The sequence below is a fragment of the Artibeus jamaicensis genome, unplaced genomic scaffold (assembly GCF_021234435.1).
Source record: "Artibeus jamaicensis isolate MK-2021 breed Jamaican fruit bat unplaced genomic scaffold, CSHL_Jam_final contig_729, whole genome shotgun sequence".
Lineage (NCBI taxonomy): Eukaryota > Metazoa > Chordata > Mammalia > Chiroptera > Phyllostomidae > Artibeus > Artibeus jamaicensis.
The window spans coordinates 5,997,665-6,014,381 of NW_026521939.1; the positions used below are offsets into that span (position 1 = coordinate 5,997,665).

The following is a 16,717-nucleotide window of genomic DNA, read 5'->3' on the forward strand; positions in this document are numbered from 1 at the left end:
AACAAAACAAACAAGCCAGCAAAATGTAACCAGAGACATCAAAATTAAGAACAAACTGACAATAACCAAAGGGGAGGAGTTACTGGAGGGAAAGAGGGAAAGGGTTGTCAAGGAACATGTACGAAGGGCACATGGACAAAGCCAACCCAGGGTAGGATCAAGCGAAGGAGGTGAGGATGGCTGGGATGGGTGGGAATGGTGGAGGGAAAACGGAGACAACTGTAACTGAACAACGATTTTTTTTAAAAAGGGGGTGGGAGGAAATGTGTTGGTACTTCTCTAAGTACCAGGGCCAAGTAACAAAAAGATAAGAATTCCAGTCCGGATGGGAACAGAAAGAGAATGTTTAGTCATTCTTCATGACTAAAAGGTCAGAGCCCTGAGAGGGATGAGAAGGAGGAAGAGGTTCAAAGGTAGAGGGTGCTGAGGAAAGAGGGCAACTGGTTAAACATTTATACACTGAAGAAGGTCTTTACATGAGATTCTCACTGAATGCCCCTGACAAGCCCCCAGGTAGACAAGACTACCCACCTTTACAAGTGAAAACAACTAAGGCTCCAAATGTTCCCAGGGTCCTATCAGAGTCACCCCCACAGTCTGACCCCAAAGCCAGGGGCGCCTCTGCCAGCAGGTGCCCTCTCCTGGATGGAAGCAGAGCCAGAACCTCGCTGGTTTCATGAAGGTAGCTCCCCACAGACAGCTAAGACAGAAACAAGAAGAAACACAAGGCCCAAGAAAGCCAAGGGGGGCTGTGGGAAAAGCTATGTCCTTGAACAGCTCATAACCAGCCCAGTGCCCGCAGGGGCCCAGGGAAGCATGCTGGATGCGAGACAACAGAGACTGACATCTGAGGTGACCACACAGTTAGCAGTGGTTTCCAGGAAAACTGAGGCCATTGATGCTGGCTCTTCCCTGACCAGCCCCCTGCATCCATGACTTTTAAAGGAGGGACCCAAGAGCAGAGGAGAAAAATCAACAGTGACAGGAATCCCTCTTGCAGCTTTCCCCTGCCCCACCAAGACCACATTCATTTCTGAAAATGAGCAACTGGGGAGATGAACAGGAATCAAAGATTTGTTGAAGGGCAGAGAAGAAGATACACTAAAATGAGGGAGAAAGCAAGAATAGCAAAGGGTTCCATCAGCAGAGAATTTCCACCAACACCTCCACCGAACATGGCGAGGACTGATTTTTAGCTGTGAAAAGAGGCAAACTAGCCAAAAACGACACATTTTACTCAGCAGAGACACTAACACCATTACGATAAGAAGACAGATTTGGGAAGTCAGGGTTCCAACCACAAGCAGCATCTGAAAGAGCATGCTCTTTAAAACGGAGGGGAGGAGGAAAACACGAGGTAGGGCTTTTTTTGGGGGGAGGGTCTTTTTTATGTATACTTGTTTTATTCATAATTTGTCTTATTTTAGGGTACTGAAAGTGATGCTAATGGTTGAATTAAACAAAAAATATTTTAACCTCATCTTAAATCTACAGATCTATTTCATTCGATTTCAATATTCGATGTGAGAAGGAGCATAAAAACAAACAGGTACACAACTGCACAGTTTGCATAAAGGTCTATTTCATTATTGGTGGGTAGCGCACGCAGCAGTTAAATGCATTTAAATAATGTGTAGGTGACTGCACATGGCAGCACTGGTGGCTGGGCAGACACCCAACTCACCTGAAACCGGCTAACAAGTAACTGCCTAAATAATGAACATGCAGCTCTTGGCTGCATCATCAACATAGGATAGCTTTTATATGACGGGTTACTTTCAAAGGTTCAGGTCCAAAGCAAGGCACTCTCAGCAGTGTCCTCATCTGTACAGTGGAGAAAATTAAGGTCCTACAATTCACAGGGCTGTTGGGAGAACGGAACAAGATAATTTATACAGAAGACTAATAAAGTGCCAGGCTTGCACTAAATACTTGTGTTAACAGTTATTATTATTAGCGTTGTCTCTGTCATTCAGAGACACAGGAGCATGGTGCGTGGGAAATGCTTTGACAACCTTAAAATGGATGATAACAGAACTTACAAGCTCAGAGACCTGTGTGATTTCTGTTGCTGTTATTGAAGACAGACTTAATTATGAAATACCATGCTATCCCCATGTATAACATTAAAAGAGATTATTAATTTCCCAGCAAATGCCATACACATTGGTGAAATAAGCACTTCAGCTACAGGCCCACAAGCCCCTCAAAGACTACAACATGTGGCTCCAAGAATTCTGCACAAAGGATGACTTTATTTACATAAAGATGCCAGACGAGCCTAGCTGGTGTAGCTCAGGGGATTGAGCGTGGGCTGCAAACCAAAGGGCTGCTGGTTCAATTCCCAGTCAGGGCACATGCCTGTGTTGTGGGCTAGGTCCCCAGCAGGGGGCTCGTGAGAGGCGACCACACACTGATATTTCCCTCCCTCTCTTTCTCCTTCCTTTCCCCTCTCTCTAAAAATAAATTAAAATAAGATAAATAAAAATATTCTTTAAAAAAAAGATGCCAGATGATACCATTATGGACAAGTCAGACATCCTCACACATGATTTCTGCACCACCACGCCCACCCCCCCCCCCGCCAGTCCCACAGTGACTGCCTTGCTCACCACTAAAATACAAATAAAAATAAAAAGAGAGAGCAAAAGAAAAGACAGTACTGTCTGGACCATCAATCAGTACCTGTTTCGGTTTTGCTGGAGAAGCCCGCTGCCTGTTTGATCGCAGCTGCTGTTAGTGCTAACCCACGACTCCTCTTCAAGCCATGCTGCAGGACGGCCTCAAACTGGGCACACAGACAGGTCACCCTGTGAGAGAACCAATGATTCATCAGTCCGCCCTGTGAAGAAGGGAGACAAACAAGCAGAGTGGCCCCAGCACCTCTGGGGAGCAGGTAAGTTGCCAGGTGTGAGGGAACATACTAGACACCTGGATTTACAGGCAGGTAACTGCCTTGGGGCACTCCACACACGTCTCCCCATGTCCGTTCACTTCACATAACTCAGGGAAGCCCAACTCCATCTAGCCATAATCATTAGACTGGTGAAAGCACAGCAACGATTCAGAAGAAACAAGGGAAAATGGAATTGGTGCCAGGCAGCATGGAAGTGTGGGGGGTGGGTGCAATTTAGAAGCCAATCAGTTTGGTGTAGGGAGGGGCAGGGTGTTAACTGTATTCAATTCACACATTTCAACTCAAATTCATATCACATGTAGTTCAAGAAACAAGATTATTTTTTAAGACATTAAATTCACCAGCCTACCAAATTGGAAACACTATGTAATTTCATGGCTTTTAAGTTGGCTAAAGAAATAATATGAGTTCTGATTCTTGTTCTTTTGTTGCAAGAGATTACATTTGAAGTCAGATCCACAGTTGATGAAATTTTCATTCAAGTTACAATTACTGCGCATTTAATTGAATTCATTTCTCAATAACCAAAGAAATGGGAGATTCAGGAACATGTTTGCAAAGAGATGAGGTCACAGCAACTACACTCTACTTTTAACAATCCTCCCAGCACTCCTGGGTCCCCAGGCCAGTTGCATCTGTGGATTTCAGAGACCCTTCTATTCACTTGTGCAATAAAAGTTAAAAAATCCTGAGCTTCTATGTGTCAGGCACTATTCAAGGCTCTGATGACATGAAGGTGGAAAGTGAGACATACAAGGTCTCTACCTCACCACATTTGCACAGTTCTAATGGGGGGAGATATACAAACAAATAAGCTAACCAAACCATTTTAGTTGAAAAGAACTTTAAAAAAATAAAACAATGAGGTGATAAGTAGAGACAGGGCATGGATCAACTTAAAAGCTGTGACATGAATGGATGTATCCTCAGAGTTAAAACCTGAATATGACAAGAGGCAACAGGCTGGGCAGAGGGGCCCAGTGCAAAAGTCCTGAGGCCACCACGATCCATGTCAACCTTGCCTATGTGCAGGCATTTCCTGCCCCACCTAGCCCCACACCTGTAATAATAACACTCCAAGGATTTATTGTTCTGTGGGTGGTAAAATATTTTCATACCCATGATTCATTAATTAGCTCCTCTCATCAACATTATCATATAGGTAAAGCAAGTATTATTATCTTCATTTTACACTTCAAGAAACTGAGGCTTAAAGACATTTAAGAGACAATACAATGAGTACACAAATAGCAGCAGCATCTGTACTCTGGCCCTATGCATCCCCACACAGGTCCAAGGCAGTTTCTGCTACACCCCATACCACCAAGACAAACAGGCTTTATTCTAAGACAAACATCCTCTCCCTCCTAAACCCAACCTCTCCTCAAGTCATCTGTCTACACTAGAAAAGCCTAACACAGCACCAGCAAATACCAGCATTTAAACATTTTACTCTCAACTCTATGCCCATGACAGACATCACCAACCCATCCCGGCATTCTGGGCTACCACTGCCAATGATCGAAGCTGGCCCTCCACGGGAAGGAAGCCTATTTAGCATCCCACACCTAACACTTGTCCTCAACTACACTATTTGGTTTCCAAGTCCTACCTTATCTTCCTGGCTCCTCTTCACCTGGTACATGGCCCGTGCTACACAAATGCTTTTTCAATGGGTATGGAAGTGGTTGATTAGTCTTGAACCAAAGGTCCCGGAATACTCCCCCACACTGAAACAACCCTTTTTGCCAGGTATATGTCACTCTTAAGCATTATATGTGCATATGAAAGGAACCCCCGCAAAAAGAATGCATTAAAAACTGTGCATTTATTCTTACATGTTCAAACTCCAGTCACCTTCAAAGTACTCTCCATTTGATGGAATACACTTATTGAGACTTTTCCCACTGCTCAAAACAGTTTTTGAACTCATCGATTTTGATGCCTCTTAGTGCTTCTGCCCTTTTTTGTTTCACCTCTTCCACATAGGCAAAACCTTCCCCTTTGAGGACTTTTTTCATCTGGGAAAACACAAAAGAGTCACTCGGGGCAAGATTGGGTGAACAGAGAGGGTGGGGCCCAGTAGTCATGTCATTTTTGGTCAAAAACTGTGGGCAGGTGTGCTCATAAATCACCCATCATGAAATGGACAAATGCACTGAGACTTCAAAAAAAATCCACCGAAGCCAAACACAGCCTCTCACAACTATGCCAGCTGGTACTGATACAGATGGATTCCCAGAACACTCACCTAAGAGGGGAGGCCTGTACTACAAGGGGCCTGCCCCCCCAGAAAATAACTGCAGTTTTATGGGGTCACCCCTCATATGCTAGTCTCTTTACATATCCATGCAGATACATATTTTTGAGAGTTTCTTAAAAGTTGGGACACCAAAACTATCTAAATTCCACAAAATCCAAAACAGGGGCATACCAAAATGTAGCTTGACCAGGGTCCTGTCTTAGGGTAGAAAACCAGGGCTCTGTTCTTTTGTTGTAAGAGATTACATTTGAAGTCAGATCCACAGTTGATGAAATTTTCATTCAAGTTACAATTACTGCGCATTTAATTGAATTCATTTCTCAATAACCAAAGAAATGGGAGATTCAGGAACATGTCTGCAAAGAGATGAGGTCACAGCAACTACACTCTACTTTTAACAATCCTCCCAAACGAAACCCTGGGCTGTGTTTACAGTTCCTCATAATAAGCCATAGCCTGCCTGTACCTTTAAGTGAATCATCTGCAAATGCAATGATTAACTCAGCAATCTTTGTCAGTTTGCTTGGCTCCAATGTGCAAGTAAGTAACTGCCCTGACAACTCCAGATAATACCAGGCCCCTAAGGGGAATGGAATGTTGGTGAACGCACAAACCCAATCCCTAAGGTTTGGGTTACATCAGCAGTGTTCCCTTCCAGATGCACACAGGCCACAATCAACCTAACACAGCAGAAAACCCAGGTGGGCAGTGGTCCTGTAATTAGTTCATTATGATGCCTGCCTTGCCAAAGACCATTCTACTTTACACAGTCCCCACATTCCCTTTTCATCTCCCCACTTAACCTGAGCTACTGGTCATTCAAGACTTAGCTAAATGGTTTCCTCCTCCAGGAAGTGTCCCTGAATCCTTCCTCATTCTGAGCTTCTTTCTACTACAGCTCTTAGCCAATCCCTATGTTACTGGTCTGCTTTCCACAGCTGTCTTCTCTTGGTAAGTTAAGCAAGGATCATGCCTCATTCATCTTAGTTGCCCCAGCACCCAGCACGATGTCTGGCTGCTGTGGCTATCATGACCAAAATGATTTCTCCCCTCAAGGAACTCAGAATATGGACTTGATAATATATTTAGATGAGAGATGCATCTCAGGAGCTCTTGTATAACTTGTAATCCAAATCCAGGTCAATTAAGAATAGTGAATCAAGAACACTCATGTCCAACTTTATGAATCCGCAGCCCTTTAGCTCATGGTAAGCACACTACAGGCACCGATTTATAACCATGTCACCTTAAGGTTTTTAATTTCTTCTCATCTTAATTCAGTGATATGATAATTCCTGCAAAATGAAAAGGGCACTTGCGTTAGTAGAGCTCTCTATTTTCTCATTGCAGGCTCTCCTATTTTCCAGAATGCTCTCTGCTAAATGCTCTCTGGCACTACGTGATGGGTTGGCTGCCTCCATGGCATTTATCACATCCAACTTTTAGTACATGATTAATGTACTGGGGCACGTTTTGTTAATTAAGTGGGGCACTTAATCAACAGTGAATGCTTTAATGTTTTCAAAAGCACCAATCAAGGAAGTTTTTAGGCATACGGCTGTTTACCATAGGAAAGGGTAAACAAAATGTGGTGTATCGCCCTGACCCGCGTGGCTCGGTTGAGTGTCATCCCACCAAGTGAAAGTTTTGAGTCCCAGTCAGGGCACATGCCTGGGTTGTGGGACTAGTCGCAGTTGGGTGTGCGCAAGAGGCAACTGACTGATGTTTCCATACACATCAATGTTTCTTTCACTTCCCCTCCCTTGAAAAATCTAAATAAATAAAGTCTAAAATATATAAGTTTTTTAAATGTGGTGTATCAATACAATGAAATACTATTAGCAAGAAAATAAATGAAGTACTGACACAGGCTACAACATGGATGACCCTGAAAATATTATGCAAAAGGAAAGAAGTCAGACCCAAAAGCCACATGTATGATTCTACCAAATGTTGATAAAAGGGAAATAGATAGAAACTGAAAGTCAATTTGTAGCTGCCTAAGGCTGGGAGTAAAATCAACGGTAAACTGTAAACTGGCACAAAGGAACTCTTTGAGATAATGAAAATGTAGTAAAACTGGATTGTGTGGTCATGGCTACACAATTCCATAAATTTACAATTAAAAAATCACTGCACAGTACACTTAACAAGGTGTAGATTTTTAGGACATGCAAATTAGGCTTCAATAAAGCTGTTTTTTCCGAAAACTTCCCTCCAGGTCTCAGTAAAAGTTTGAGGAAGACATGAAGAAGCTAATAAATGAAAAATGGCATAACTCACTCCTGCTGAATTTAGAAGCACCAGCACCAGCACCAGCACAGCTGTGCACTGCATGAACTTTAACTAGTTGAGTGCAAAATTCTGCGTGCATCAGTTTTCCTGGGTGCACCCAGTTTGCCCTGGATCTCAAGATGGCTTAATCTGCCACATTAGTCTACAATAAGATTACTAAAAATCCTGCCTTTCTTTATGGCAAATGTTAGAACAACAGAGTCAGTAATAAATGCTGCATTTCTATAAACTGCATCAAATTAACCTTGTGACAGAAGGGTAGATTTCAAATTAATCCTTTTACTACATTACAATTTTACTGGAACATTTCGGGAAAAATCAAGTACAAGCATGAAAATGGACTAGATTATCCACATGTGGAAAGCTTCAATGTCACCTGGAATGGAGTCAACTGTGCCCATAAAAATCATTTAATTAGTGGCACTGGCCATATCTCATATTTAACACAGTACAATTATCAACTAGCATTGCTAAAGCAAGACCATTACATGATGATCATTTTGAAATGGGCCATGCCCTACATATATGTTTTATAAAGTTTTCAAAAAGGTTCACACCCTTTAAACCATGAAGATTACTGGCAGAAATCAATCCTCAGCTATAGTATACAAGTCAGATAAATATTTAAGATGAGCAATGGAACAGAATAGAGAGCCCAGAAATAAACCCACACCTATATGGGTCAATTAATACATGCCAAAGCAGAGAGTAAAAGGTGGGGGGCTGGGTAAAAAAGGTGAAGGGATTAAGGGAAAAAACCCTCATAGACAGACAACAATATGGTGACTACCACAGGGAAAGGTCAGGGACACAGAGAGAAGATGGTAAAGGAAGACAAATGGTAATGAAGGAGACTTAACTTGGTGTGATAAACAGATAATATAATATACAGATGATGTATTATAGAATATTACCCCTGAAACCTATGTAATTTTGTTAGCCAATGTCACCCCAATAAATTCAACTAAAACTATATACATAAATAATAAAAAAATAACAAAAATAAAATATACGACAAAGAGGCAAAAGTATACAATGGGGTAAAGATAGTCTATTCTATAAACAGTGTTGGGAAAACTAAACAGATACATACAAAAAATTAAACTACCTTCTTTTTAAAAGGATTTTATTTGTTTTTTAGACAGAGGGGAAGGAAGGGAGAAAAAGAAACATTGATCAGTTGCCTCTCACATGTGCCCCAACCAGGGATTGGGCCCACAACCCAGGCATGTGCCCTGACCAGGAATCAAACCAATGAACTTTTGCTTTGCGGGACAATGCTCAGCCAACTAAACCATGCCAGTCAGGGTTAGACTACTCCATATGCAAAAAAAAAAAAAAAAAAGCACAAAACAGATTAAAGATTTAAATGTAAAACCCAAAATCATAAAACTCCTAGAAGAAAACATATGCAATAAACTCTCTGACACTGCTCTTGATAATACTTTTTCTGATATATGTCCTCAGGCCAGGAAAACAATAGAAAAAATAAACAAATGAAACTACATCAAACTCAAAAGCTTTTGCACAGCAAAGAAAATCATCAAAAAAATGAAAAGATGATGAAAGATGATAAATAAAAGACATTTTATGGGAGCAGATACTCATTCATGATGCACTGGATAAAGAGTTAATATCCAAGATCTATAAAGAACTCATATAATTTAACATCAAAAAAAACAATCAATGCAATTAAAAAATGGGCAGATGATCCAAATAGCAATTTCTCCAGAGGAGGTACAGATAGCCAATGGACACATTAAAAGATGCTCAACATCACTAGTCATCAGAGAAATGCAAATTAAAACCACAATGACATATCACCTCACACTTGTCAGAGTAGCTATTATCAATAACTCAACCAACAACAAGTGCTGGGAAGGATGTGGAGAAAAGGGAACCCTCATGCACTATGGGTGGGAATGCAAATTTGTGCAGCCATTATGAAAAACAGTATGGAGGGTCCTCAAAAACTAAAAATAGAACTACCTTATGACCCAGCAGTTTCATTTCTGGGTATTTATCCAAAGAAATCCAAAACACTTATTCAAAAAGAGATATGCACCCCTACATTCACTGCAGTGTTATTTACAATAGCCAAGATGTGGAAGCAGCCCCATGCCTATCAATAGACAACCAGATAAAGATGTGATGTATACAGTGGAATATTACTTGGCCATAAAAAATGAAATCTTACCTTTTTGCAACAATATGAATGTGCCTAGAGGGAATTATGTTCTAAGGGAAAAGTCAAACAAAGAAAAACAAATACCATATTATTGCACTTAAATGTGGAATCTGAAGAATAAATAAACAAACAAAACAGAAACCTAGTCATAGATATGGAGAACAAACTGATGGTGGCCAGATGGAGGGGTGTTGGGGGAGCAGGATGAAAAGGTGAAGGGGTTGAGAAGTACAAATTGGTAGTTATAAAATAGTCATGGAGCCCTGGCTGGTGTGGCTCAGAGGATAGAGTGCCAGCCTGTGAACCAAAGGGTTACCAGTTTGATTCCCAGTCAGGGCACATGCCTGGGTTTGCAGGCCAGGTCCTCCCACCCCTGGTAGCGGGTGTACAAGAAGCAACCACATACTGATGTTACTCTCCCTCTCTTTCTGCCTCCCTTCCCCCTCTCTAAAAAATAAATATATAAAATATTTTTAAAAAGCAAAATAGTCATGGGGGTGTAAAGTATAGCAGGGAATATAGTCAATAATATTTTAATATTGTATGGTACCAGGAGGGTACTAGACTTATTAGGGTGGATCACTATTTTGTAAGTTATATAAACCCCTAACCACTATGCTATAACTGTATACCTGAAATTAATGTAAAATAATACTATATGTTAATTATAATTGAAAAGTAAAAAATATATTTAAGATATAGGGTTGGCCAAAAAGTCCATTGTTTTTTTCTATAAAATAAAAAATATTTTTTATTTTCACCAATAACTTTATTGATTTGAATATTTTGAATATGTCACCTACCTCCCTCTATTGGCTTCTAGTAGATAGAGGCCAGAGGTGCTGCTAAACATCTTCCAATGCCTAGGACAGCCCCACAGCAAAGAATTATTTGACCAAAATGTCAGTAGTACCGAGAAACTTCACAAACCACTTTTGACATGTTCAATCTATCACAGCACCTTCTCCACACACTGCACTAATCTTTGTTTGCATTCCAGTTGTGTCTTTACCTTTCTTGAAATAATAAAGCATAATACACTGAAAATGACGCATATCTTCTATCTTCAATATTAAAATGGCTACACAAAAATTTTGATAAGTTTTTTTTAATGCACACTTATCTGATAGCTGTCACAATACAATCCAACAAAACTGTTTGGAATGAAATTAAAGACAACTAAGCACTACTAGAGCCATCTTACGGAAAAAAACGTAACAGACTTTTTGGCCAACCCAATAAGGATATTTAAAGCAACACTATTTATATTGGTGGAAAGTTTAAAAGTATCTAGATATTTAACACATGGGAAACTAGTTAAACAACCAATAGCACAGCATGTAATAATACTATTTAGCCCTTCAAATTACTTATCAAAAACTTATAAGCCAAATGTTTATAATATAATTAAAATTTTGCATGAAATGAAACTGTACTTATGTTCTCAACTGTGCTAAAAAAATTCTGAAAAAATTATGTGAAAAGATTAAAAGCCACTCAGTAAAAGAATCACTAGTGCTATCTTTCTTACCTCTATGCCTTTTTGAAAGTAGCTTTTTTTCTAACGCAAATATTTAAAAAGAATTCATTTCTCAAGAAACAGAAATACTGCTATCTTGAGCTATCGATGAAGAATGAAGAAAAATGGTTTAAAGTTATGGTGAGGAAAAAACCATACAACAATTTAAAATGTTTATAGGGAACTTGAAATAGTGGTATGTTGTTGTTGTTTTTTTTAATTTTAGAAAGAGAAGGGATGGGAGAAAATATCAACTGGCTGCCTTCCATACATGCCCCTTTGGTGTGCAGGACGATGCCCAATCAACTGAGCCACACTGGCTAGGGCTGCAGTAGCATATTTTAAAGCTTAGATTATAATGGTAAGTGAAAAAAAAAAGCCATCTACAAAAAGTTATAAAAGTGTTTCTAACCCACAGATAAAAAATATTGAATAAAACAAACTATAACACTGAAAGTTGATTTTTTAAGTAGATGAAATAGGAGAGAGTCTACAACAGTAGGAAAAAAAGTAAAATAAATCATATTTTTGGCAAGGAAGATACAAGCCTTATATGAAGAAAACCATAATATGTTGCTAAAGATCAAAACAAATGGGAAAACCATTTTCCTGAATGGGAAAATTAAAATTAAAATGTCAATTATTCCCAAATTAATTTATAAATTTAATATGATCTCAATAGTAATCACAAGGACTTGACAGTGTGGCTTTGGGTACAGGGATAAAAAAACTGATGGAGCAGTACAGAGATCCCAAAAATCCAAATAAATGTGAAAATACTTTATATGTGATAATGGTAGGACCTCTACTCAAATGAGCAAGAGTGAGCTATTTAACCAGGAGCACTGACACTAGTAGCTGTCAGACTGAAAGAAAATAAGAGTAAATTGCTATTTCAAAGCACAGACAGAATTAGATTGCAGGCGGGTCTGCATCAAAGAAAAATAGAAATATAAAACAATAAACTGTAAAAATAATAGAGAAAAATACAGAAGAATCACAGGACAGGATACTCTACAGCCAAAATTTTATAAAGATTCATAGAATTAACTACATAAAAAGTTTTCAAATTTCTACACAGCAAAAGACACCATAAATATAGTATAACAATAAATGGAGACTGGAGGACATGTTTACAGCACATATAACTGAAAAAGGATTAATAGCTATAGTACATGAAGGGATTTCTACAAGTGGGTAAGAAAAAAACAAGAAACAAGCCCTGGCTGGTGTGGCTCAGTAGACTGAGCATCAGCCTGCTAACCAAGGGGTCACCAGTTCAATTCCCGGAGAGGGAACATGCCTGGGTTGTGGCTGGGTTCCCAGTTGGGGATGTGTGAGGGGCAACCTATCAATGTATCTTTCACATATTTCTCTCCCTCTTGCTTCCTCCCTTCCTCTCTCTAAAATTAAATAGTCTTTTTTAAAAAAACCAAGAAACTCAAAAAAATTTTTTAATTAAAGATGAACAAACAAAGTACAGAAGAAGGAAATGCAGTTGGCTAATAAACATGAAAAGATACTCAATCTCACTAATGGCCAAGAAAATTGTCACAATACTAAAATACCAACTTAGAGCAATCATTTTTAAAACCACAATCTAGCAAGAGTATGTTTAAATACTGTTGATAGGAACACAAATATGAATTGTCATATCTTTCTGCAAAAAATCATGAAATACAATTTTTTAAATAAACTCTTTGGCCAAGCATGCATTCCTACTTCTAGAAATTTATCCTATAAACACAAAAGCACCGCTAATTAGAAAATGAGCAAAAACCAGATATTTCACCAAAGGGGATGCACAAACTAGCATGTGAAGTATGTTCAATATCATCATTATCCATTAGGGAAATGCAAATTAAAATTACAGTGAGATATGCCTACACTCCTATAAAAATGGCTAAAATAGAAAATTATGACAATATCAAATGTTGTCAAGAGTGCAGAGAAACTGGGTCCCTCACATTCTGATGGGTATGTAAATGGTAGAGCCAGTCTAGAAAACAGTTTGTCAGTTTCTTATAAAACTAAATATTCAAATATTGTACAAGCCAGCAATTGCACTCCTCGGTACTTATCTCAAAAAAATGAAAACTTAAGTTCACATTAAAAAAAAACTTGTATATGAATGTTTACAGCAGCATTATTTACAATAACCAAAAACTGAAAACAAGCCAGATGTCCCTCAGCGACTTAATGAACAGACAACAGTGTACCCACACCATGAAATGCTACTCAGCAGTGAAAAGGAGCACACTATTGACACATGCAACAGCCGGGATGGATCTCACGGCAATTACGCTGAGAAGGGGGGAAGCCAGTTCCAAAAGGGCTACACACTGTATGGTTCCATTTACATAACATTCTTGAAATGGCAGAATTATACAAATGAAGAACAGACTGGTGATAGCCAGGAGTTAGGGATGAGGAGGGAGAGAACAGAGGTGTGGTAGGCATGGTTACAAAAGCACAACAGAAAGCGTGCTGTGGGGATGAAACTATGCTGTGTCTTGACTGTGCTGGTGGACAGTGAACCTACACCCTGATAAAATGGCACTGAATTAAATACACATACACAAACAAGAATAAGTAAAACTAGGGAAAATTTAAATACTGGGCTAGAGTTTTAGAGGACGTTACATTGTAGGGAACTGGGTACAGAGTAAATGGAATCTTCCTATATTATTTCTTATAACTGCATGTGAATCTACAATTATCTAAAAATTAAAAGTTTAAATAAACAATCAAACATAAAAGCACTGGTAGGCAAGAATATATGTATACACCAATATTTTTACTGCAGCATTATTTACAACAGCAAAAGCAAAAACAAAACTGGAAACAACCAGAACATTCATTACCAGGAGAACAGTGAGTTACAGCACCTCCACACTACAAAATATTATATGGAAATTTTAAAAGAATAAAATTCCATCCTTAATCAACCCAAAGAAGCACCTTTTCTCCCCACATTTTACATCTCTGAAATTCAGATCTGCCTCATAATTAATGAAATTACACAATTAAACCTGACACTGGTTTTTCTTTCTTAACTATACATAAAGATGCCATAGATAGACAGATTTTTTAAGCAAGCTAAAAGTAACATAAAGGGTATGTCCTCTCAATTACTTGTACATCTGCTATGATGTGGGTGGACTTAAACATCCCTGAAAATTCAGGCACACTCTTCCAGAACAAGGGTGATCACAGCTGAGGCCGTGCATCTGTCTCACCCTCAGTATGACAGCACCAGCGTGCAGGGCCTCTCACTCCTCGCTATACCAGGGGTCCTAGGACCAGAGAATCAAATCAACACAGTGCTCTCAATCAGTCCTATGTGCTTTGGCCCTCAGCATCATCTCTCTCTGTGCTAGTGAGGGGAATGAAAGTAAATTGCATCCCAGAGATAAAGGACCAAAAAGATATGTGAGAAAGATGGCAACCACCTCAAAGAAACTAAAACTCAATCCTAGACTTATCACATACACCAGGGGTCCCCAACTCCTGGGCCATGGACCAGTACAGGTTAGTGGCCTATTAGGAACCGGGCCGCCCAACAGGAGGTAAGCAGCCAGTGAGCAACCAAAGCTTCATCTATCTGTACAGCTATTTCCCATCGCTCCCATTATCACCTGAGCTGCACCTCCTGCAGATCAGGGGCAGCATTAAATTCTCATAGGAGCACAAACCCTACAGTGAACTGTGCATACAAGGGATCTAGGCTGCAAGCTCCTTACAAGAATCTACTGCCTGGTGATCTGAGGTGGAGCTGAGGCAGTGAAGCTACCACTGGGGAGCGGCTACAAATACAGATTATTGTTAGCAGAGGGGTTTGACTGCACAGAGACCATAAACAACTGCTTGCAGACTCATATCAAAACCCTAGCAGTGAGTGGCAAGTGACAAGCAAGCTGCATCTGGTGGCAGGCTATAAAGCCATCTAGCACCCCTTCTGGACCACGGAAGAACTGTCTTCCATGAACTAGTCCCTGGTGCCAAAAATATTGGGGACCGCTGCCACAGACCAGAAAAACAATAAATTCCAACTGGATTAAAGGATTATCTGCAAACAATAAAAATTTATAAGAAAATTTTAAAGACCATATGCATACTCTCATGTTAGGGAAAATCTTAAAATAATGAAAACCCAGAAACTGGTCAATAGGTATTATCAGTTAAAAAACACTTAAGCATGTAAAAAAATTTTTCCAATTTTTAAAATTATATTTTATTGATTATGCTATTACAGTTGTCCCAATTTTTCTCCCTTTGTCCCCTCCACCCAGCTCCCCCTACACACACTCCCTCAGGCAGTCCCCACACCACTGTTCATGTCCATGGGTCATGCATATAAGTTGTTCAGCTACTCCATTTCCTGTACTGTACTTTACATCCACATGGCTATGCTATAACTACTTACTTGTACTTCTTAATCCCCTCACCTCTTCACCCATTCTCCACCCCCCAGTCTGGCAACCATCAAAATGCTTTCTGTATCCATGATCCTGTCTCTCTTTTCTTGTTTGCTTAGTTTGCTTTTTAGATTCAATTGTTGATAGGTATGTATTTATTGCCATTTTATTGTTCATAGCTTTGATCTTCTTTTTCTTAAGTAAGTCCCTTTAACATTCACATAATAATGGTTTGAAGAGGATGCACTCCTTTAGTGCATCCTGTTCCACATCTCCCCTCCTCCTACCAGGATGGATGTGGTTTAACTCTGTAGTCATCAGACTTCCATTCAACTCGATTTCTGACTTTTCTGAGTGATGACTCTTCTATGGCTTAATCATAATTTTGATGTGGTTGTCCAAGGAGATGAGCCATGTCTGCTTACACCGCCATCTTGACCGAAAGTCCCTGTTCCTCCACGTAAAGATTTTTAAATCTAGTATTATAATAGATAAGAGTATCTGTGCTTGCAAAGGCAATGGACAAAACAAATTTTGAAAAAGTTACAGTGCAGAAAGCAGACAAAAGGTTAATCAATTACTATAATATACAAAGAGCTCTCACAAATTGACAAGGGGACAAATAATCCAATAAGAATTGGGAAAATAATATGAAAAGGCTGTGCACAAAACTGTAAAACCTAATAATCAACAAACACTTTTTTAATAGATAACTGAAATTCATTAGCAATCAAGGAAATACAAACTAAAGTGACAGTGAGCCACCACTTTTCACCCATCAGACTGACAAAACCTCAAAACAATACTCAAAACTTTTAAGCAAGAAAGAAAGGGGTACGCTCCTGCACTGCTGGTAGAAATTTTTAGAAAAACACCTGACCACAACTATCAAAAATAAACACATATTCTCTTTGACAAAGGGACCCAACTTACTGTAAATCTAAGCTAAAGAAATAAAGTCCTAGGTACACAAGAAAAGATGTGCCCTAGCTGGTGTGGCTCACTAGGTTGGGTATTGTCCTGCAAAACAAAAGGCTGTTGTTCCACGCCCAGTTAGAGCACATGCCTGAGTTGTAAGTTTTGGACCTGGTCAGGGCACATATGGAAGGCATACAAT

General features: G+C 39.5%; 1 protein-coding gene across 2 annotated transcripts in view; it reads right to left on the minus strand.

Moving 5' to 3' along the window:
• SNX29 (sorting nexin 29) overlaps nt 1–16,717 on the minus strand; it is a 569,005-nt gene that overhangs the window by 519,217 nt on the left and 33,071 nt on the right. For both annotated transcript variants that reach the window (XM_037151196.2, XM_053672144.1), the window contains exon 4: nt 2,686–2,810. In XM_037151196.2, coding sequence (XP_037007091.2) covers nt 2,686–2,810 — 125 coding nt within the window. The remainder of the gene's footprint in view (nt 1–2,685; nt 2,811–16,717) is intronic.